Source organism: Phlebotomus papatasi, chromosome 2 (genome assembly GCF_024763615.1).
Source record: "Phlebotomus papatasi isolate M1 chromosome 2, Ppap_2.1, whole genome shotgun sequence".
In the NCBI taxonomy this organism is placed as follows: Eukaryota; Metazoa; Arthropoda; class Insecta; order Diptera; family Psychodidae; genus Phlebotomus; species Phlebotomus papatasi.
This window is the reverse complement of record NC_077223.1, coordinates 52,355,159-52,379,671: the sequence shown is the minus strand read 5'-3', so window position 1 is coordinate 52,379,671 and position 24,513 is coordinate 52,355,159. Positions and strand designations below refer to the sequence as shown.

General features: G+C 35.2%; 2 protein-coding genes across 4 annotated transcripts in view; both read left to right on the top strand.

Annotated features, from left to right (window-relative positions):
- LOC129801462 (ankyrin repeat domain-containing protein 11) overlaps positions 1 to 24,513 on the top strand; it is a 60,452-nt gene that overhangs the window by 3,516 nt on the left and 32,423 nt on the right. The window contains exons 1-2 of one of the 3 annotated variants that reach the window (XM_055846548.1): positions 8,501 to 11,945; positions 12,032 to 12,122. In XM_055846548.1, coding sequence (XP_055702523.1) covers positions 12,086 to 12,122 — 37 coding nt within the window. In that variant the 5' untranslated portion in view covers positions 8,501 to 11,945; positions 12,032 to 12,085. Of the gene's footprint in view, positions 1 to 2,394; positions 2,644 to 8,500; positions 11,946 to 12,023; positions 12,123 to 24,513 lie in introns of those variants that run through there. The other 2 variants (XM_055846546.1, XM_055846545.1) reach the window with 2 other exon arrangements.
- LOC129801537 (uncharacterized) lies at positions 17,969 to 20,015 on the top strand. Its single transcript, XM_055846743.1, has 2 exons — positions 17,969 to 18,328; positions 18,479 to 20,015. The coding sequence occupies exon 2, from the start codon at positions 18,479 to 18,481 to the stop codon at positions 19,757 to 19,759; it is 1,281 nt and encodes a 426-aa protein (XP_055702718.1). The 5' UTR covers positions 17,969 to 18,328; the 3' UTR covers positions 19,760 to 20,015.

The following is a 24,513-nucleotide window of genomic DNA, read 5'->3' as shown; positions in this document are numbered from 1 at the left end:
AAATTTTTCGAGCTGAGTATTCTCTAGGATCAGCCTATGTCTATTTTCGGCATAAGGCCCAGCTATAATATACTAAAGTTTGAGCCCGATCGACGCCATAGGGGCGGAGCTATTGAGAAAACAAAAAAGGGGGGTATTCAAAATGGCGGAAGGAGGGGTGGGGGTGGGGGTCAATGCACCAAGTTGCTATTTTCACCCGATATATAACCTTTGCCGAAAACCGCAAGGCGATAGGCGATCTCTTTCTTAGAAGCTCCAAAGAGCAGCCAGCCGGACGGACGAACGGACGGACCGTAACAGTTTAAGTTAAGCCATCCATATATTGGTGATGAGAAATTTTGGTAGGATTTATAGATTGTTAAGAATTTCATCTAATACGCCGAAAATTGTATATTTTTTTGTATTAAATTTTGCCAAAAATCCTAATTTCATTTTAAAAATAATGTACCGTTCACGTACGAGTTTGACTCATCAGATAATAGAAAATATTAAGTTCTATGATGTCAGATACTCTGAGAAATCTTGTCCACCGAAAAGTATGTATTTTCCAAAAATGTCTTCGAAAATCAGGTCACAACGGCTAAATTTTTAAGATTTTTACATTAAAGCGGCGGATATATGAACTTGCACTTTAGGCTTTCGGTAGATTTTCGAATAGGTCTGGCTTGGCTTTGGAGTGGCTTATACAGGCTTCAGACCTAAGGTTTAGCTATCTGGCTTAACTCCTCTAATTCCTCATCAAGCATGAGTTTTTAGGAAATTATTGTTTAGGATTGAATGTAAAGGGCAAATGATTCATTAAATTTTTAAAAATTAATAAAATTGCTTGTTATTAAGATTTTTGAGACCTTTGGGAACTGGGCTAAACCTCCAGTCTGAAGCCGGTATTAGTCTCTTCGAAAGGTTACTACTGAACGGAGCTATTTTAGCGTTAAAGGTGTTCGGATTGCATCCAGTGGGCTTCACTGCACTTGATTTCACGTGGCATGAGACTGACAACCTCATCCTGTACAAGAAAAAATAATAATAATGCATGTCTAGAAATGCCCTTGCGGGAAGGAAGGCATTGTTCCTTCATGGAATGTTGTGCCAGCATTATTATTATTATTATTAATAATAAATAAATTTGCTCAAATTTATGTTTAGTCTTCTTGCAATAATGAGTTAATTATAACACTGAGAAAAAAGAGGGTGCGATTAACTTTTTTTCCTCATAATTTTAACACTTTTTAGGTGTAAAAATATATCAACATTTTTTTATGTTAATTTTACACCTTTTTAAAGGTAAAATTAACATGAAAAGGGGTAATTTTAAAACCCAATACACCTAAAAAGGGTAATATTTACACCGATTTTGGATCAATACTGCAGGGTAAAATTAACATTCCGGAATGTTATTTTAGCTTTTTCGGATTTCTCTCAGTGAAATTTTAAAGTTGTGTCTTACACAAAGTACATTAGTTGGCTAAAAGTTGACCCTCTGTGATTTCAAATGAAGCGGTAGGGTAAATGTCCTAATTCAAAACCATTTCCAGACGCTTTAAATTTGACAGAAGATTCAACACTCCCTATAGCCAATGGCCGCAGCGATTCCACTGGATTTCCAGCAGCCTTTTCTGCCATGTCCGCTGATTTTACCGCTAAAAATCCGCGTGGAATTCCCTGGATTTTACCGCTCAAAATCCGCGTAAGCTTCCGAGATGGAATTTGACGCTAAATTTCTTCCTAGCGTTCCATGGACGTTTGCGGAACTCTGTATAGGACCGTCTAATAAGAAATGTCCGCGAGTTTCCATGGACTTTTCTTTGACGAATATTTCCACGGCTTTTCCTATGGATTATTAGCGTATAATCGGCAGTTAGCCCTTTAAAAATTTGGAAAAATCCTCTTTATTTCCACGAAATTCTCCGTGGAAATTTCCATGCAACTGCCATAGAGGCTTCCGTGGTTTAATATTACAGAATTCCACGACTTTTCCAGTGGATTTTTAAAATATATTTTTCTTCAAAATAACTCCAAAAATTGATTAAAAATTTCGTGGAGATTTCATAGAGAATTTCCAGAATAAATCATCCACAAATATGGACGATCAGTGCCAATTGGCAGCTTAGAACTTGGAGAGTGTTCACCTATCAGACGAACACTCAATCGTTCTACTTTTGAATTGAAAATATTGCTACCATATCGTTCATTTGAGTTCTTTAATTATTGTAAAATAATTTATACTTTTTTATGCGAATCTAAGGACGTTGCTTTGGTTTTTCATTTCATCTGAACAAACAAAATATAATAATTTCAAAAGTTAATATTTACAGAAAATACTCGGGAATGTATTTTTTTTTCAATTATAAATTTTTGCATTTTTTCTCTATTGTTTTTTTTTTTTCAATTCAGGATGGACACCTTTACATGAGGCCTGCAACCACGGACATTACAATGTGGCTGCTCTTCTGATAAAAGCTGGTGCCAATGTGAATGCCAGGGGATATGAGGATGTTACTCCACTTCACGATGCTGCTCTTGATGGGCAGCTGAAGCTGGTGAAATTGCTGGTGGAGCGTGGAGCTGATCCCACGAGCAAGAACCAAAAGGGGAAAACACCCTGCGACATTGCAGCACCTTCTGTCTATACCTACCTCAAAGGTAAGTCTTTCCGCCTCTATCATTTCCAAAATACTTTTTCGTCAGGAAGAAATGTTACATAACCTAATTTGCGTGAGATTTCGCGGGTAATCCTCAGTGAAATCCACACAAGATAAAAAGATTGTGAGAGAATTCTGTGAGCTATAATAAGAGAGATATTCTTGCTATAAAAGTCAATAGACTCTCTGGAATTCACTGTTATATACATTCATCTCTCTCTCACAATTATTGTGGCTTGTTCGTTCTTTTATGGATATTTTATGTTGGATACACAACATAAAAGTGTATGGCTGTGTGAGGGAGAATCACCATTAAGTTCTCTCAACATCACATAAAATATACCTCTCTGAGAATAGAAGTTTGATATTGAAACGAATTCTGAGAGGGTAATTCATCGTTCCAGTGAAGTATAAAAAAAAAATTCAGAAGTGTGTGACTTCAAAAAAAAAGTATTTCGATTTAAACTTAAACCCCTTAAAATGGGGATTAAGTTAAGAATCAATTTATACTTGAAATCTTAAATATTTGTGAAAAATAATATTTTTTATAAACTTTTAGCTATAATGAAATTATTTTTATACCCGTTTGCAAATTTCATTTTTTCCTAAATCGCAACAATCAGGTTTAACTTGCTAATATGAATTACAAAAAAAAATGAAGCATCTTAAAGAAAATGATATTAAAATTTACCTCCCTTTAAAAGTAATATAATTATACAGTATTGCCTATTAATTTTAATTATGGCAAACTTTCTCACATAATTGGCAAATAATGGGTGGAGTTGAGCTCTGTATAACATCCTTGAGTTTAGTTCCTCCCACTTTCAGCCCTCTACTGCGGCTTTTTGCCTTTTAAACATGTATATATATATTATGTACAATAACCTGACCATTTCCTTTTTCACCTACTATTGATGGAGGCGCTCGATGAGACGGATGCCGCCACTTTGGTGTCATTTGTTAGGATTGGGCTGAAGGTGTAAGGGAGAAGGGTAGATGGAGAGAGAGGAAATGTAGGTACACGGGAGGCCATTGAATATACAAGACATTTTGCAATATAATATGTGAATGAGGGAGATTGCTTGAATGAAGAACAGAGAAGGATAGATGTCTCGAAACACGCAAATAATGTGCGTCTCGTCGCATTTTCCTCTCGCCTTTTGCTTGCTCCAATATGTTCAACTACACAACTTGACTGGCAGTTTTTCCACACTTTCTCAACATTTTGCATTTAAAAATTGTATTACGAACTATACACCAAATGACTTTTACGTTATTGTTATTTTAAGATATATATTGTATTTGACTTTTCAGTGAGAATGAGCGAAATGCAGTTATAGTCGTCTCGCTTACTCCTTTACGTACTTTTAAAAATATGTTTACAAAACAAATGTATTGTGTGTATGCATAATCTCTTATTCCCAGAGGACAATAATTTTTGTTTCTAAACATTTTTTTTTTAAATTTCATATGAGAGTGAGCGAGATGACTACATATCGTCGGTTGCCTCAGCAACTGTACTAACTGCATTTGCTTTGTGTCAGCATTCGTTGTAAGCAACGCATCGCTGTGAGGCGTTTGCTATGCAATGAATGCAGACACAAAGAAGATTCAGATAGCACAGTTGCTGAGGCAACCGACGATATATCTAGGTTTCACTCTCTCTCATTAAAATGTCAGAAACATGTTGTTATTGTGTGTTATGCCCAGCGCACAATAACTTTTGTTTCTAAACATGTTTTCAGAGCTTCCTGTGAGAGGGAGTGAGATCTAGTCATCTGGCTCACTCTCATAGGCAGTTTCGAAAACATGTTTACAAAACAAAAGTTATTGTGCGTTGGGCATTAGGCATTATGCCCAGCGCACATTAACTTGTGTTTATAAACATGTTTTGAAAATTTCCCATGAGAATGAGCGAGATGACTAGATATAGATCTCACTCCCTCTCATTGAAATGACAAAATCATGTTTACTAAACAGAAGTTATTGTGCATTGGGCATATGTAAAAGTGAGCGCGAAGACTAGATTTAGATCTCTTTCACTTTCACTGAAATGCCAAAAACATATTTACAAAATGACCAGTGATAAGCCCAGATAAGCTTATGGTAGCTGAGATTCTTTACAGGCGACCTCGAAATTCGTGCAACTTGGGGTGCTTGCAACTCGGAATGTGTGAAAATTCGATTGTGAGTTGAATTTTGGGGGTAAAGAATCGCATCGAGCAAACGGTTCTCGGCCACCGAAATGGATAAAATTGGCTCGACGCGATTCTTTACGCCAAAATTCAACTCACAATCGAATTTTCACGCATTCCAAGTTGCAAGCACCCCGAGTTGCATGCATTTCGAGGTGGCATGTAAAGAATCTCAGCTACCATAAACTTATCTAGGCTTATCACTGGTCAATTTTTATTTTAAATAGTCTGAGTGTGGAAGGCCAACGAAAGAAAAAAAAGGTTCATTGAAATCGATGAATAATCATTAAAGATAGAGTCCGGCCCATATGGATATAGTAAGGGTCGGGATACAGTGGGTTTGAGTAGGGACGGATGGGACCCATCATTAGAAAGATCTCGATTTCATAATACAATATATATTAAGATTTCATCGAAATCGCTTCAGAAACACCATTTTTTGGTTATAGCTTGGGTCAGGGAACATCAAGGGAGGAGTGCGACTCACCGTTGGAAAGGTTTCGACCTCAACTACAGCATATTAAATTTAAAGAAAAGCATCGTCTAGTTTTCGAAATATTCGAGATCGATTAATCGAAAATCGATTTTTCGATTAATCGGACCTTCGATTTAATCGGCTGAAATTGGGGTGTCATAAGGGTTGTAGTATTCAACGAGAGCTTTCCAAAACACCAAAATTTTTCGAATTCCGATAATTAGAACCGGAGATATTGCTATTCGAAAATTGAATTTTTGAGCCCCTCTAGCTCAGGTCAGGGGGGTCGGGGGACCTGAAGTTTGGTATTGATCGAAAGCTCTTAGGCCCAGCTATAACATACTAAAATTTTATCGATGCCATAGGGGCTAAGTTATTGAAAAAACAAAATTTTGGGGGTGTTTCAAAATGGAGGAAGGAAGGGGTGGGGGTGGATCTGACATCAACTACTTTTAGCCGCCCATCGACATTTAAACTTTGCCCAAAACCGTTTGTCGATATCTCTTTCCGTTCTCTCTCCAGAAGTGGTTATACGACAGACCGACGGACGGGACGGGACGTCCACGAAAATCGATTTTTAGCACATATGATATTCGTGATCTATGAATGTCAAAACGTGTAAATCCAAAATTTGGGCCCGACCTGACGAGGTCGGATTTCACCTGTGACCACAAAAGTTGAGATTGTAAAGAATCTCTGCTAACAAAGGTAGGCAGTAGATTGTTGAGCCTAGATTAGTTGGAGGGAGAAAGCCCGTCGTGCCGAAGACTCTTCTAAGTCAATGGTATCAATCCTAAACGGCAATTTTGAGGTAGATTACTGTTGGATGTATGTATTCTGGATTCCAAAATGGGTCGTCTGAGCGTCGAATGACGGAAAGTGGGGAATAATATGACAGAGTTATCACGACGCCAAGTGACTTTCGTATAATAACCGAGATTACTCGCTTACGACTAAAATATGACGTGCTAAAATGGGCTCTTCCAGTGACTTATAGTGTCCCTATAAAAAATCTTCCCCTCACTGGGTATATCTGAGGGGAAATTTCACTTGTCAAATAGCAAGTAGAATTACTTAGTGCTGTGAATTCGCAAAGTAGTTGTTATTTTCGCGTGTTTTCTTAATAATATTTTAGTGTACATACACCGGCGAGTGGCCATCAAAATTGAAGCCAATTTCTTACTTTCACATACAAATGCGTATGGGAATTTTTCTGCACTCGTGACCGTTACACGATATGTCAAAATTGAGGTAAGCCTTATGTACACGAGACTCTGAGCCTTGTAAAGAGGGATCTGTCTAAATGCAGTCTTGTTCTGAGAAATGTAAACTGAGTTTTTAATCAATTTGTGAGTTGGCTTCAAATAGCTCCATATAAAAAAAAACACTTCGCCGGGGGCCTAGGGCAGAGTGGTACGTTCGAAGCGTGGGCTGAAAATCAAATAAAAGGAAGCACAATCCATACTTAAAAATCAATCATTCTGACTAAATATTTCACTACACTTTTTGCGTTAACTAACCATATTGCCGCTATTGTATTGAAATTGATATTAGATAATTGATAACTAGAGGCGATCTGAGGCTGTGGCTCGGGCGGAACGGTGTAGAGGCTGCATCTCGCATGATGATGTCGCGGTATACGTAGTAAATATATAATAGTAAATTTATACTGCTTGGTTGGTCGGTGGCGCGTGTGTGTTCCATCACTGTGATCCGATACTGATTTGATCTGATTTGATTTTCTGACCTTCGTTTGTTGTTCTCTTTTTGGGTTTGTTTTATCTTATTTTGTTTTATTTTGTCGGACACGTTAGAGTACTTCATTCACGGTCTTGGTTTCTATGTATGTTGTGATATCTTGCTGTATTCTTATGGCCAACAGCTAGTATAGCTAGGCCTCTATTCTTATCATTGACTTAGGCACTCATGGGCAAACTCAGGATTCAATACAAAAATGTAAAAGTGTAAACCTGACAATATACAACCTGTGAAGGGGTTTTCCATCGTTTTCACCCTGGAGGTTGGTAACCAACACTAAGACGGCGATGGCCGCAAGGTATGAAAGGTTGAACAAGGCCAAATATTGTCAATGATAATGGAAAAATAAATACAATACAATACAATACAAAATACAATATTCGGTTCGGATATATGGATCAGTAATCTATTAACTGTAAAAAAAATATGATGCCATACCCGAGACGCTCTGCCATATTTCGATCTCTGTACTCATATTAAAGATGACAGGATTCTACGCTACAATATGACAAGACATAATTACGGAAGAGGTAGTGGAAAAGGATCAGAGCGTTATGCTTAGCAAAGAACAAAAATTCTCCTAGTAATTTATGAATCGGTTGAGAACCGGTGAATGTTAAATAATGCGAAAGTACTTTTAAAGTATTGCACTTAAGTAAGGAATTCAAGCATTTAACCAAGAAGAAAACGACCAAGGTTCCTGAAATTTTTAGTATGGGAAACTGGGGCAGTAGTAAACATGGGGTAACTATAAACACTGATTTTTAAGTCTACACTACTTGGGCTTATGTTGACCGTTTCTTCAGTGGACAAACATCCCTATAACATCTTTGACTTTGAATTCATATAGGGCTCGGAGCTCGTTCTCTGGAGTTTATTATCTAATTAAATAAATCGAATAAAAATGGCGGTTTATAATGTTCCTCAGTGGTTCGCTTTGTCGCGGGCAATTTCAGAGGATTACTTTCAAGCTTTTTAGAATACTTGCAAATTCCATTGTGAATTGAATTTTCAAGACAAATAATAGCGTCGAAATAATTGATTTTCCACGGTCTACTAAATGGATAAAATGGATATTCGATATAGAAATTTGTGAAAATGTTTAGAAACAGTGAAGTGACATTGGTGAAGGTAGCGGCGAATGCGCATAGACAGCTGTAAAATATGACTTTTGGGGGCATTTAGTACACAAAGCCCATATGTAAACAAGTGTATTGCGAATCTGGAAGCTTATAAATGTTGAGGGATTTTCACTCTAGCAGAGCCTACTTGACTGTGTGAGTGACGTCTGGGATGGTGTGTAAGGGAGATGATGAGTGTATGAAGTCTGATGCAAATGATTGTCTCGATATGACATAGTGTTGAAGCATGAGTGAGATAGCGATATATGTATGGAGGTTGAGAAGGACAAATCGACTTATAGTAGGATACGAATGAGACAGATGGTAACATGATAAGGGACATAAATGTGTAATTTTCGTATTAGGAACAAATATGATGGTGTTAATCAAATACCGTCTCCTGTTGGATTTTTTACATAATTTTATAGGGTTGTCTCTTTCTCGTTTTTATTACTTAGGGCTTCTGTCTCTGTTAAGCTTGTAGGTAGTCAATGATGTATGAGAAGGAGATGGAAATTAATTATTTATATCGTTTTGGAGTATTAAATTGTCCTCCCACTCTAGTTATATTTAAGTTTTTTCTACTTTTTAATTTGCAATCTGTCTCTTTCACTAATGTCTACAAAATGCGTTGTATTCCCATTTGTCTAAATATTTATCTTTTAATATACTCCAATATGCTGTGAGAATATGACAGAGAAAATCGAAGATTTATATGAGAGAGCTAAAGTGTAAGTGAGATAGTATGTTCATAAGAAGGGTTGAAGGAACTCTCCGAGGTTGTCAATTTTAATGTGTGCCTACATATGAACGAAATGGAGAATGAATGTGTGAGAGAGACAAAAGCAAATGAGATAAGAAAGCCAGAGGCGAATGAAATGTTGGTCAACCTTTCCAATAGTCATCATCAATTAATGAGTATCCTGTAGGTTTTGCTGCTTTGCTTTGCTTGTAATGTCTAGCTTGATTATTTACGTCATTCATCTTGCTATCTCTCTTTATTGATGTGAAAATTGTTTTTGTATGCTTTGGCTCGTTTGACAATTCCTTCTCAATTTTGAAGATTTTGGTAAATTGTATTTGAATCTTATAAGAATTTTAGAAATTTGTTTTTTTTTTTTGTTAAATTCAATTTTATCTAAATCTCAAACACCAAAGACTTGAATTATGAGGTATTTGAAGCCGATAAGTAATAATTACAGATGATACTAAGAATGTGAGTTGATAAGATTAATCAAGCGCCTGCCTTATCATAATTTTGCGTAAACACAAGTTTACAGCAACATACTTTGAACAGTACGTTGCAGATATCTTTAAGATCTTTGTTAGAGGCAATAAGTTAGTCAAAAGAGTTAGTCTGACGCAGAGATATTCTAAATTCTTCACAAAAATAAAAGTATACTATATTTTTATATAATTGATTATTTGTTATCACTTCTAGTCCAATGGTCTCTTGAGTCTGATATACATTATATCGCGTATAACTGGTTTGATGACAGAGATATGCAAAATTATGAGAACGCTACTGAATTGTAATATACTTGTTTACAAGCCTATTTACGCATATTCTCAATATCCGGTATTTAAGCCTATTGAAGTTGAAGTTTGCAACCGTTAATAAAAAGAGTTGTAATGGAGTTTAAAGTAGTAAACTACCACACTTCAATCAAATTTCAGTCAAATTATCAAATCTAATGTATATAATAATTTCAACTAGGTATAGTTTAGTTTGATTCCACTTGGAATATTAACTAAAATGTAATATCTGTTAATTGATATTCTAAAGATTATCTAGAATGAGAATGCTAACATCAAACAATTCAGCTAGATGTTAGACAATATAATGTTGTCGGTGTTGGGGGTCACCAACACATGCCACGTGGGTCGCTGTTTTGATATGAAATTGGTGCAAGATGTTGGTTTATCTGAGTTGGTGGTGGTGTCCGATTCATCTATCCATTTCATTCTCTGTCCCATCGATGTGGTCGTTATGACTTGGATACACACCGCACTGTCGATCACTTTCAGAGACTCTTGAGCATTTGGCACAGAAGCAGCACTCATATAGCTCTTAGGCGTTGTGCTAGAGGCAACTAGTGCTCATCGACATCTTGCATTTCATCCTCACCCACTGAATTGTGCAAAAGACAAAGAATTGTGGGAAGTTGATGAAAAAGGACGGAAGTCTAGTGAACAAATACGATTAATTGAGTGGTTGTGTGTCAGTGATATCGGTGATTTTGTGGGGTGTCTGGCTGGAAAATTCATACAGTGTGTTTTTGTTTTTCCGCATTATAGCAAGTATGTGGAAGTGAGAAGGAGTATACTAGGGTGTACTGAAATTTAAAGACACGTTGCTGTGTGCGACTAAACTAAACACCCGGTCACCGGCTCAGAAGTACAAATACACAGAAAGAAGTATTTGTAGAGACAGAGATAGATACTGAGAGCAAGTGGCGGAAATCATTGGTGCTATGTGTGATAGACCGAGATGGCGCTACTAGTCAGTGTTTCGCAATCTCGAAACAGTTAGAGGAAGAAGTGGAGAATGTATCGTATTAAATTGTAATGTCGTGAGTTGTGTTGTCGTCCTATTTGTACCCAAATGGTTGACTATTGCATGCTAAACGCGACAGTGCTGATGGCAAGACGTATAGACTGCACTCCGTGATTCACCTGATTCGAACACTTGGTGCTATTCTAGTCTTGAATAGGATTTGAAATTCCAAAGATTTCAAATTAAGTATTCAAAGGATATTCGAATCACAGAGCATTTTGAATTGAATCTATACTACATACAGTTTTATAGTGATTTTGAGTAACCCGAGACTGAAGCGGAAGGAGAACGAGATAACAGTGTTGTATATGTTGAATGATAATCGTGGGATTTGTTTATTGGAGAACTTGAGACAATGACGACAAAAGTCTGAAAGCGTAAAATTTCTTAGTGAGAAAAATCATTATTGAACCGTTGTAGAACGTTAAGACAAAAAAAAATTGGGAAGTGAAGGTGAATACAAAAAGTGTCTTGAGGACCCAGAAGCTGAGTCAGCAAGTGTCAGATATTGCAATCTACACCATCAACGAGTCATTAGACAAGACTGATGTGGTCATCGTATTGACTTTCTGACTGAGTTTATTTTCGACACCCAAGCTAAAAGAAACAACAGATAAAAAAAATACCCTAGAACATCAATTTAATGCTCAAGATTTACGGCTTGAGTGTCTCAGCAGGGGCAAAAAAGTAAAGCAAGACCCAAAAATATAGTATAATCAAGATCTGAAAAAGTGAGAGGAAATTAGATTAGGATAAAAAAGATGATTTAGACCTAGAGATTTAAGTTTATGCCTAATCGGAAGTTTTAACAGATTAGATAACTTACAATTAAGAATGGTTAATTTGGATATGGGGAGAAAGTCTTGAACATCTCTCCTCAGTAACTTCCGTTTTTCTGTGGTCAGACAAAATAATATTCCCCGACTGTTCGCGCATCGAAAACCGCTGGTAGAAAGAGAGGACATCACAAGGAGAGAGTGAGAGCAAGAATAAAACCAAAAAACACCGTCTTCAAGATTCACAGTTATGAGTAGAGTCTGAGAGATGTGAGAAAGTGAGACTCCGATGCCGGAGGATGTCACAAGAAAGTGCGTGAAAAGTGAACAAGAAAAATCCACCAACGGTCTGCGAAAGCCACAAAATTGGGTGAGAGAAGTGAGGAAACACGTATAAGATTCATGTGGAACGTGAGACAAAGTGAGAGATAAGAAACGAACTTGAAGACAATCTGAGTAATTTTTTTTTCTCTTCAATTGACTTTGAATTCCGGTAAAGGAATATAGATTGGGAGACAGTGTATGTCGAGGAAATCAGGAGCTAATCCACATAATTAAATTATGCAGCGACGAGCTCTGGCGTCTCAGCAGAACAAAGGTATTTCACTATAGTCAATAACTACCAAAACATTCTTGTGTATATACCATTACACCCATCGTGGACCAATTCTAGAGTTGAATTAGAAATAGATTTAAGATAAAGATGTAAACTTTATAAAATTGGCAAGTAAACTGTCATGGTGGACTGGTGGGTACTGAGTGGTGTGTTAGAGACTCCGAGATTACGAAATCGACCTTAGTGTAGTGTGGTTTTTCTCCCGTCACTTTAAAGTGAAAATCAACACGTTTGTGATATCTTTCTCTTCCGTAATCTCGCATCACGGACTAGGTTTAGGGAAGCCATCGGTGCATGGTCATAAAGAATAAATGCTCTTTCTAGAAGCTTGAGAATATATAACTCTACTAGAGTTAGATAGTTCCGAGACGAGCTGAAGTGTATGCGATGCATGCCATGGATCTGTAAGGCCCCGTTGAGGGCGTCTGTAATAAAAGTCTGTGTCCAATAAATTTACAGTAGAGTCTCCTAAATTCGAACGCTCGGGGGGTATTTTTGACATTTCTCACCTCCCAAATTCGAACGATTTTTTCAAAACTAACGAAATTTATGTGAGATTAAATTGTACTTTGAATCAAATTCCCGTACTTTCTCACAAGTCTTAGTAGTAACATACTTCTTTTTCATTTTATACGATCATAATGTATGTAAACATTCAAGAAGAAGCACATAAATATGTTTTTCATTCACCAAGAATACGAACTTTCTAACATAACCTCACAATTGACATTTTGAATCCAAACGGCGTTCGAATTTGAGAGATTCAGATTTGAGAGACTCTACTGTATAGTCAGTCATCTCCCAAACTTCAGTGTTTCTTGTAGTTATCGATATCGTCCAGTAAAAAAGATGAACAATTGAAGTTGACGCAAAACTGATAGTCGATGTAAATGTACTGCCATACATACCAAAAACACAATCGCTGTCTATACGACCAATTAGTCAGCAAACGCAACAAACGAACACTCTGGTTGGTTTTTGATGGATCAGAGTCCTGGGGGTGAATTCTAAGATTTGGTGATACTCTCACCGCAGTGAGAAAATCAAAATGAAGATCTCACGGTCAATTTTTCACAACTGCTAGAATTGCGATGCTGAGATTGTGAGTGAAAGTGACTGACAACATCCATGGAGAAGTTTTGCTAGAATGCCAAAACTAAAGTTCTCCAAAAGATGTCAACCTTTTTTAGGCTGTTTGCGGGCCATTTTGTTTCACCTCTACGTACTTTTGAAGAGGATTTCACAACTTTGAATGTTTCTTTGAAACGTCATATTTCAAAGTGTTTTGTGTGTTCAGGAAAATCTGTTTTTTCACAATTCTATGAACAAAATGATATAAAGATGATGATGCTGTTTTAGTAACGCCCGTTTGACATATCAAAATCGCCGGCAGTACTTCCTCACAGAATGTTATGCAAAGTCACACAAGTGACATCGTAAATTTTGAAGACTATAGTTTTCAGACTTATTTGTGAAAATGTATTAACGTGAAATGACCTACGAAGTCCTTTAAGAAGCATTCCCGTTAGATTTTTGCATAAAATAGCCAAAATCGTCCGTGAAAAGTCTTCTCACTTCTAGAAAAAAGTTGCTTCTAGAAAAGCGCCGACACTCTCTTCTCCATCCTCTTGTCTACAGCTCCAGGTTTTCTGCCACATCCTGGCTTTCGAACAACAGTCTTGAGTTCCTTGAAGCGTAATATAACCCTTCGCACCGTGGATGGACACTTTCCGGTGATCCTTCCGATTTCAGAATAGTTCGCTTTTGGATTCTTTAGATACGTGTCCACGATCAATTTACGCAGGTTCTCCATTTTTATCACTTTTCTCAGCCAAAACACAACCTTTTTCAATATTTTTTTCAGAAATGAAAAGCTGACGAAATTCTCTTGAAACATAAAAAAATCAAAACAAAACTCAATTCCTATTGTGACTAACTTCATGTCGCAAATTTAGAATTTAAATCCGGGACACGCTTTACTATCCGTGAATAATTCAGCCCATCTTCTCTACTTTCTAAAAATCATGTAGAAGAATCATGCAGATTAGTCAATAATGATGCCATCTATATGAGAACTTCAAGAATAATTGAATAGTGTGTTGTATTCAGTTTCAGTATCGTAATTTTACCAATGTTAATGAACAATCTAATGCGAAAAACTAAATAAAATTGCCATCTAAATTTTTTTTATAATTATCTTTGCGCTAACAACTCGGGCGGGGTATATCTTGTGAGCGAGACAGTGTCAGAGTGGGGGTAAAGCTCAATTATTATTTTATGTACATTTGTAATGTATTAAGATTACTGTGAATTGGCCGTTTAGTAAACTAAAGAGTGAGAAAGAGATTGTGGCGGCTTCTGGGTGAGAATGATGCCTTTTGATTTTTTTTCTTCGAACTGCATGATCATTTGAGATTTGCTGAGAGTGTGAGACTTTTTAATGTTGTGTTGGAAAATCACTGCGATGTTAAATAAACTCAACTCTAATTAATGTCCAATAGTTGAGATTTTAGCAAGATGTTTTTTTTATTCTCTGCATCTCACTGTGATCTTTGCTCAATTACAAAGGCACGGAAGAAACTTGAAAGACATTCCGGAGATGGAAAATTGATATCTGGAAGGAGTGGAAGACAAAGGCAGCTTTTTGAAATGTACATTGCGTTATTTTTAGCTTGGAGAAAAATTTATCACACTACGCGCTATGAATGTCAGAGATATAATTTTTTTTATATACTTGTAAAAAGAATTTCTTCTATTTTGTGTATAAGTATGTGACACAAAAAAAAATCTAATACAAAGTATTCCATATCTGTATGGGCCTTTACGATTATCAAAAAATTCCTTGGTCTTTTATAACAATGACTTTGTGTTTCTTATATAAATCTTCTAGTGCTATAGTGAATAATGATAATTTCTTTAAAACTATTTGTCTCCCTGGGTCAAGCTCTCTTCAATTGGATTATGGAAATTTTCAGTTATTTAATGCTAATTGGGTGTGTTTTTTAAAGATGGAATATTTGGAGAATTTGACATTCTCTATGAAATATGCTGCGAATAACTAAATTTTAATCATTATTGTTTTTCCACAGTCCTTGTCTTGCTAAATTTACTTCACTTTTTATATTGCTTTAGTTTTAAGTCTAACAAGATCTAATATGTTACTTAAGTTTTGTGATAAAATGTGAAAGACCGAGGAGAATTATGCATATTGTAAGAGGTTTTATTACAGCAGTAGTAGAGTAATTGGTCTCATAATGTTATCTTTAATATGTTTGTTATTTCAATTTTTCACGTATTTAAATTGCCAAAGACGTTCCACAACTTGTATCTTATTTTTATTATATTTTTTATTACAACAGTCCTTAAAGCATATTAATATATAAATATCTATTCAGTGCTTATGGAGATATCATGGTGCAATTAAGTAAGAGCGTCAGCACTTAGGTGCAAAGAACCTTGGTTCAACTCTCATAGTGTTGTGAGTTCGAGTTCCGCCCTGTGTGCATAGAACTGAATAGAATAGAAAAACAGGAGACGTTTTCATATGTAAATAGTAATAATAATAATAGTGGTGGCACAATGTATCATAGAGGAACTCCCACAAGGGAAATTTGGATCTATTATTATTTTTTTTAGGGGGAGGTGGGGCACCTTTGAATTGGGGCGGCTTTGAACTTGGGCTTTTTTTCTCCTATTTTCAAATGGAATTGAGGCTTATCATGATGTAATTTAGCTTTGCAATTGGTTTGTTGAGCTAAATTATATCATAATAAGGTCCAGTTTCATTTAAAAATAGGGGAAAAAAAGCTCAATTTCAAAGATGCCCCAATTCAAAGGTGCCCCACTTCCCCCTATACGAGATAAAATTGTCAGTCCCATTCTGACAATTTTAGAAACATGTGCAATGACGCTCACTGCATACCGGGAAAACTAGGATGGTAAAATATACCATCCTCCAACAAAATTTTAAAAGCCGGATTGTAAAAAAAGGTCACTCAACAAACGCGATATAAGATCGGACTGTCGAAAATTGTAGAATATACTTGCTTGTCTTTAGAATTTACTATCCTATGGATTTACTATGAATTTACTACTATCCTATGTATAGTGAATTCTAATAACCGAATGGTAAATTCTAATAACCGAATAGTAGATTTTACTAGCCCTATAGTAAATTTTACTAGCCGGTTATTAGAATGAAAAATATTCGAAAAATTTATTTTTTCCAATTTTAATTAATTTTCAGCCTGTTTGAGGACTTAGGCTCTTCCTGGTTGATGTTCTTTGTATTTCAAGCCATTTTGGTGCGTAAAAATCTTTTTCTAATATTGACTACCGCGCCGAGATTTGAACAGGGAGCCTTTGTGATAGCGTTCGATCATCTTTCGATTGCGCCACAAATTTCTATTACAAAGCATATTGGGAATCGTTGTATCGTCACCTAAGATATTCCAAGATAGCATTATAAAAGCAGGATGATACATTTTACTGGCTTGGATGGTAATTTCAATCCAAATTACTATCCTCTGTTAAATTTTACTGTCTTCCAGTTAAATTCCAAGATGTAATATCGGTCTAGTAAAATTTACTATCCAGTTAGTAAAATCTAATATCCAGATATTAGAATCTAGGAGAGCTCAAGGTAAAAAGTAGATTTTACCATCCTGCTACTACAATTTACTATCCATAGAATAGTATTACAATTTACTACATCACAATTTACTATCCATAGGATAGTAAATTATAAAATTTCTAGATAGTAGATTCTAAAGGAAAATGTCTATGGAGGATGGTATTTTCTACTATCTTTTGAGACAATAGAATTTAAAAACAACATTTGTAGAAAATACTATTACCATGCAAATTTTTACTGGTGTGGATGCTATTCGAAATTCTAACATCTTTAACGCCAGAAAAATCCTGGTGATCTAAAAGGACTTTGAACTCGGGACACTTGTAGCATAGAGCGAGTGCTCTACTGCTTGATCCATTGAGTACCCAACATTTTCGCATGTGAATGCACCGCTTTTATCCAAAAACACCCGGAGTACGGAAAAGTATCTACATAATGGGAATAAGCTTCTATGTGGACTACAATGGATAAGATGTGACATTGTAACATGATTACTTTGTAATATGAATATCTCGATACGATTATTAATAATATTGTCAATAATAAAAATAAATGAGATATCTATTTGTATTAAAACAAAAATACTCGCATAGTTGAATAACAATTCCCCTAAAATTTGTACATTTAATACCATTGACATCAATATTGTTTGACTCGTGACACGATATACGGGATTCTTGTGGGTTTTTCAATGGGAGGGAAAAATAAATGGGAAAATTACCTCTCACTCTCGCCCCAAAAAGCTCTGTGTCGGCCACATATTTTGTCGACTGCCAAGTACTCCAACACACACTCCAATATGTTTACATTATGTATCAATTTATAGCTACGATCCGTAAATAAGCCAAGTTGCCAACGTCATTAAAATTTTCCTCCTATATTTAGGCGAAAATATCCGTAAATTGGTTGGATTTTCCGTTTAGCACACCGTTATAATTGCATAGCCGTAAAGTGAGCATGCAATTAAAAGATGACTCTCCTGATATTTACATAATATATATATATTTCTAAATATATAATCATTTTGAGGGAGATTTTTATTAATATTATAGTCTATTTGTGTGGGTGAAAATCTACTTTTGTGCTTTTCCATTGATTTCGCTTACTTTATTGATGTTTGTCGAGGTTCCATTTTCGCTCTGGAATTTATGGTAGTGTTTCAGTAAAGACATTATAAAAATTAAATTACATATAGTAAGGCCATGTAACTCCGACGATTGCAAAACTCGGATGCCGCGACCGATTTAACTCGGATACATCCACTTAAAATATAATTTATATTTTTATTTCTGTAATTAATTACTGTAGTATCATAATATAACTATTCTACTTTAAGAAAAACCAAAAATTATATTTTTATCGGTTTAATAAGTGGGTACAAGAAATATTTTTTAAGCTCGGGTCAGCTGGGTTGTGTACTAAAAATTTAATTTCTGAGAAAATTTTGCTGTTGACAGCTCGTCGCTGGAAAAAGTTTAGTGTTTTTTCTATATAATAAAACATTATTTGCAATCAAAATTATTAATAAAAGTTAGTGTAGTTATTGATCTACAAGGTGAGTAAGAGTTTATTGATAATATATTAATAATTCATACAGAAATAAGTGATTTTTGTGAATGTTTACATTTCGATGCATGTCGGATGCGGTGAAAGTCAATGTTTTGGTTCAGAATTTGCATTGTTCAGGACTCTTTTTCTGTTTCAGATGCCAAAGGGAACAAAAGAAAAGACCTATAAGGACAAGCCCGACTCTAAGGAAGGTATTAGGAATGCCTTGCAGTGTGTACGAGATGGTTCTACCATAGCATATGCATCCAAAACATTTAATGTCCCAAGAACAACACTGCACAACAAATTGTCTGGCAGATACCCGGAAGAGTGCCCCAATGGCAGGCCAACAATTCTTTCAAAAGAACAGGAAAAAGAACTTGTCAAATGGATCCTGGGATGTGCGGATGGCTGGCATCCCATCGGGAAGGAACAAGTTCCGGACAGCGTTAAACTCATCTGTGAGGTCTACAAAATTCCAAACCATTTTACAGCTGGAAGACCCGGAGACGTTTGGTTCAGGAATCTTCTTAAGCGTCATCCAGAGCTCAGCATGCGCAAGCCAAAATCCTTCTCATTGGAAAGAGCTACTGTCACTGCTGAAGACCTCACGGAATGGTTTCTTGGATATTTCACAGAACACAACCTTCTGAGCATTTCACCAGACCGTGTTTTTAATTGCGACGAAGGTGCCTTCTTTTTGACACCGGAAGATGGAAATGTCCTGTCCAGGAGAGGTTCACGTGTAGTTCCATCTCTTAAAAATTCAGGACCGAAGCAATGTATCACAGTATTCCTCAGGGTGTCAGCTACTGGCGAACTTGCTCCTCCAATGGCTGTTCATAAAACTGACATTACTCCAAAAATTGCCATTCACAACGCAGAAGGATGGAAAATGGGAACGTCACCACAGAGTGGCTGGATGGATGGGCCACTTTTCTATGCTGGTCTTTATTTCCCGAAAATTGTTTTCCAACATTCAGAGGAGTCCATTATCAATAACCAGCACGATCAGGCCACCGACAATAATCCTTCAAATGATCCAGTCATCCCTGGAAACCAACTCTCTGCAACTTCTGAGACTCAACCGATCTTCGACACACTAAAACAATGCTATTTCTGGCCAGGAGAAATTCCAAAACGTCGTCAGAAGAAGAGGGTCAAAGCCAGCAATGTCAAACACCAGTATATTGTATCTTCCGAGGAAATTATCGCGGAACAGGAGGAAAAATTGAGGCAGGATTTACAAAAAAAGAAAGAAATTGCTGAACGGAAGTTGACCAGAGAGAGGAACAAAAAAATAAGGGCAGAAGAAAAGGAGATAAAACTAAAGGAGAAACACATGGTAAAGGAAAAGGCTCAAATGCCAATTGAAGCTGAAAAGAAAAAACGTGGAAGGAAGTCAGCCAAGAAAACCGAGGAAAAATCAAAGAATTGAGTGCAATCTTAAAATAAATAAAAATATATATAATTAAATAATAAATTAATGAAATGAATTGATGGAATAAAACTCTAAAAAAATGTTTTTGAAATAATATCTTCTCATTTTTATGCATTAAACTTTTCCTTAAAATGAGCATCCGAGTTTGATCGAATTCAACGGAGTTACATAAAAGCGTCGCAGTAACATTCTTGCGCATATATTAATATTATCGTAATTTTATTAATTTTCATCAATATTATTGCTAAAATTCTATTTCTATTATGATTCTAAATTAAACAAAGAATAATTCTATTGATTTGGAATGGCGAAAAAAATATTTCATCAGTCCAAAAACAAGCATTAAAGTCGCACTCAATGAAAAGTATCCGGATTACCTCTCTTTACTATATGTCTTAATGTATTTAAAAGTCTTTGACCTAATTTTTATTGAGAAATGTGATATCATACATTTAATATTTATTTTCAACTAAATTATCAAAGACCGAAAAAAGTATAGGTTTTTCAAAAAAAAAATTTAATTGATAAGGCTGTGTCTAATGTTCGTATTTTTTTTTTATTTTAAAATATTGATTTGAATAAAACATAATTATTATTTGTAGCAAATCGGTAAATTTGTGCAATGATGTAGTTTTCAATAGAGAAGGATGGGGGTTATAATAGAGAATATGTTGAGGGAAAATAGAAAATTGATGAGGAATATCTGTGGGCAAATGTTGGAAGTATAATGAATAATAGAGCAATTTAGTTGTGGCACAAATAGATATTTATTAACAATTCTGACAATATGAGCCATTTTTATGATCAATTGAAATTTGATTGGGGCAATGGGGAGAATTTTCGGTCGTTAGGCACTCCGGGAGATCCTCCTTTATTTACTTTTCTTCTTAGATTTGCTTTCTACAAGGGTGATGGTTTAAATCATACTCTCAAATCAATATTTTTCCTCCTTATGGCATTCTCGTACCACCTCGTCTAGGGATTATGGGAATTTTCCAAATGTATACATGTGCGAAAATAAGATGAAAAATCTGTATGGTGCTTTCTGGGTGGCGAAAGTGGGAGCATATTAGAGGGAAATATGCAGTTCAGCGACGACGTCATATTGAGAGATTGAGATTGTGATCAGAATTCAAATGGTGTGCGCTGCCATACAGCACAAGGTGGCCGACAGGGTGACCATAAGCTTATGATAGAACAAACTTTGAAAGATTAGTAATCAAGCCAATTAAACTGAGTCTTCAATAATATTGCTCCAATTGCTCTGTTGAAAGTGTTTCATTAAAAAAAAAAATTGACAGAAATGTCATTTTAAGACATATCTGACATATGTCATTGTAATCTAAATTGTCCTGAAACACTTCAAATGTGTGGTATTTACGGGAAACCTAATAATAGTTCTAAATACGTTTATAAATAAATACGTACCTACCCTGTATAAAGAGTCTTACGAATATTTCACCTCTTATTGGTAACATTGTTGTTCTATATAGTGTACAGAAAGAAAACACATACAATTGCACATGAGATATAAGAAATACAGTGGAAACTAGAGAAATAATCAGTTGAGTCAACAAGCAAAATAAGGAATGGCATAAGCAAAAATCAAGCACATATCTCATCTAAACTTCTCTTAAGCTGCAAATTGCGATAAATTGTGCGACAAGTTCAAAGTGATATGTTTCATTAGAAAAAAAAGCGGTTTGCTAGAAGAGTTCATTGAGAAATATCTAAATAAGGTAAATAAGTATATTCCTAAGCACCAATACAAATACTAATGGTGAAAATGCGCGCTTCTATCCACAATTAATCGCTAATCATTTGAAATAGTACCTTGTACAACTCATGAATTACTGATAATTCCAATGAGAAACAATTTTGTGTCAATTAACTAAGTAAAATAATTTTGGCAACAATTAATTGAACATTTGCTACAGCAAGCTAGAAATAACAAATAACGTGTAAAAGTCGCCTAAATGTTAATAATGTTCACTAAAGGATATTATTGTAGACAATATTTAATTGTTTTTTTTTTTAATTTATATATTGACAATATTTTTTCGGTTTTTACAGTTTAAATTTTTGTTTTTAATACTACTACCAATTGAACTTCGAACAACAATTATTCACTGGATTATTACTATTTATATAAGATTGGAATTGATTCAGATTTGTTACAAATCTAAATAGATTTTCAAAGGATCTAAATTTCATCCAATCGGTCAAGGAGCATGGGGTTTAATTTGGATTCACGGATAACGGGGAAATACGGACAAATCAATTTAGAAATTCGGTCTGTGATACTCTAGAAAGAATTTGTTAATTATGCTAATCTAAAGTACCGTCGTTGCGGGTGACTTTGCACTCGGGGGGGTGACTTTGCACTCTGCTGTTCGTGAGACTTTGAACAATTCTAGCACTTATTGATAGTCTTCGCCGATCCGGTCTACCATGTCAAAGTATACAGGGATATATTAAGTACCATGTAAGGTACAATGATCCTCAAAAGGATTCTTGTAGTTTCAGTAATAGTCAATGAAATGCTAATATAGGTATTTTGTCAAAAAACGGCTCCGTGAAAAAGTTATCTGAAGGTGCAATTCCGAAATCGATTTCAGAGTAGTAAATTGCCCAAATCCAATCTAAATTTATCTGGCTAGAATAATCCACTTCGATTTTGTTGATTATTTCTATTAAAATATTTTTTTTCCCTATTATCTTCCTAAGAACGCTTGATTTATGTTATAAAATTGCATATAATGATCTTTCTAAAGCTTTATTATAGAAGTATTTGGCCAAAAATTATCGAATTTTGTGGGAACTTAAGATAAAATGACCGAGATCTACAAGATGGAATGGTCGTCATCTTGATTTGACGTTTTTATCCGCCATTTTGAATAACTGTCAAAACAAAAATCTCATCCGATTGAGCTGAAATATTAGTATGTTCTAGCTGATATCAAGGCCTTTTCAGAACATATTTAAAATCCGACCTAGGTTAAGTGATTGTCTGGATATATGGGCTCCAAGTTTAAAATTTTGGCATTTTTATGAATACAGAACTACAGGGAGCTTCTTTTATCGAAACCATCAGAAAAAAGACAGCGCTATCGTTAGGCGATGAGATCTAACAGACAAACAAAAAGAAAAGTAATGTTTTTGTTTATAACAGCGCATTATTTGAGAATCTTATAAACTGTTTTCGCAAAGATGAAAAATAAAAAATTAATTAAATGCACTTTTCGTTTATTTATTTTTGAATTATGTTAAAGTAAATAAATATATAAAATAAAAGTCTCAACCATTTTTAATGGTTACTGAGGCATTTCGTTTAGGTTTCAAATATTGAAGATTAAAAAATAAAGACCGCCAAAATATGAGTATTACAAAATTTAAAACTTTGAGCCTCTGTATCTAGGTAAATACTTGACGTAGACCAGAACATAGATACGTTTAGAAAAGGCCTTGACATCAGCTACAACATACTAAAATTTCAACCCAATCGGACGAGTTTTAGGGTTTGACAGTTATTCAAAATGGCGGACAGAAACGTCAAATCAAGATGGCGACCACGTCATCTTGTAGATCTCGTGCATCTTACCCTTAGATATGAAGATCTTCATTGTCGTTTATTACAGAAATTGTTGATTTTTTAGTATTCATTAAAAAGTGCAAAGTCACCCGCACCTTATCCCCAGTGCAAGCCTTTTTTCTTGATTTTCTTTAACATAGTAAAATTTTATAAAATTAATGTTATTGGCACAAAATCCATTCATTAAAAACTGAATACAAATAATTTTACCCGTTCACCCCCCTTCCTTCAATTTAACTATCCGCTTTTAGAGGGCAAAGTTGAAAAACAGCGAAAAAACGTGCAAAGTCACCCGCAACGACGGTACTTTTAATTATGTTATTCAAAATACATTTTTAAAGTGTTTCTCTCCTTGGAAAGAAATTTATTTTTAATAATATTCAATTGTTTTTTTTCTTTAATCGTGTTTTAAGAAAGTTTTTCGAATTCCTAATTAGTTTGTCTTGATTTTCGCATTATCGATGGCTTACAATGCTTTGACTATATCCGATTTTAAGGATTGTTCTATCTCTGAATTTTAAATATTTAAAATATCCAGCTTGTAAAAATAAATTCGATTGGATATAGTTCATTAACCTATAAGTATCATAGCAGATAATTCTAATGGCCCCCGCACACTTTTCAGATCAGGAAAATTACATGAAATCAAAGTTTATATCTTTTTCTTTCTTAAAAATTTTGTCTATGTCTATCTCACTCTTTTGTAATCTTCTTCTTCTTTTGAATGTTATAACAAATTAAAATTAGAAATAGACATAAAGGCAAAACGTTTGAGTGAGAAAAAGATGTGAATTTTGATTTTACGATATTTTCCAAATCTAAAAGGTGTGGTAGAGCCGTAAATTATGATAATTAGGGTAAGTGTGCCAAATTTCGGCATAGTTGCATATAAGCACCGAAGTCATAAGTTTGAAATGCAATATTTTTAATTCATATTGATATTTTTTGTTACTTCCTTTTCTGGAAGGTTGTGTGGAACCTTGAAAACTAGTTTATCATCTTTGTTTTCTTTAAATCACTTCCTAAAATATTGAAAAATGAATAATAATATGGACATTGCTTTGGGTAGGGTAGTATTCCGGCCACTTTGTGTGAAATACCGGCCACCTTTTTTCTGACTACCTTTTGTGACGGAACGGATAGAAAATTTCAAAATGTC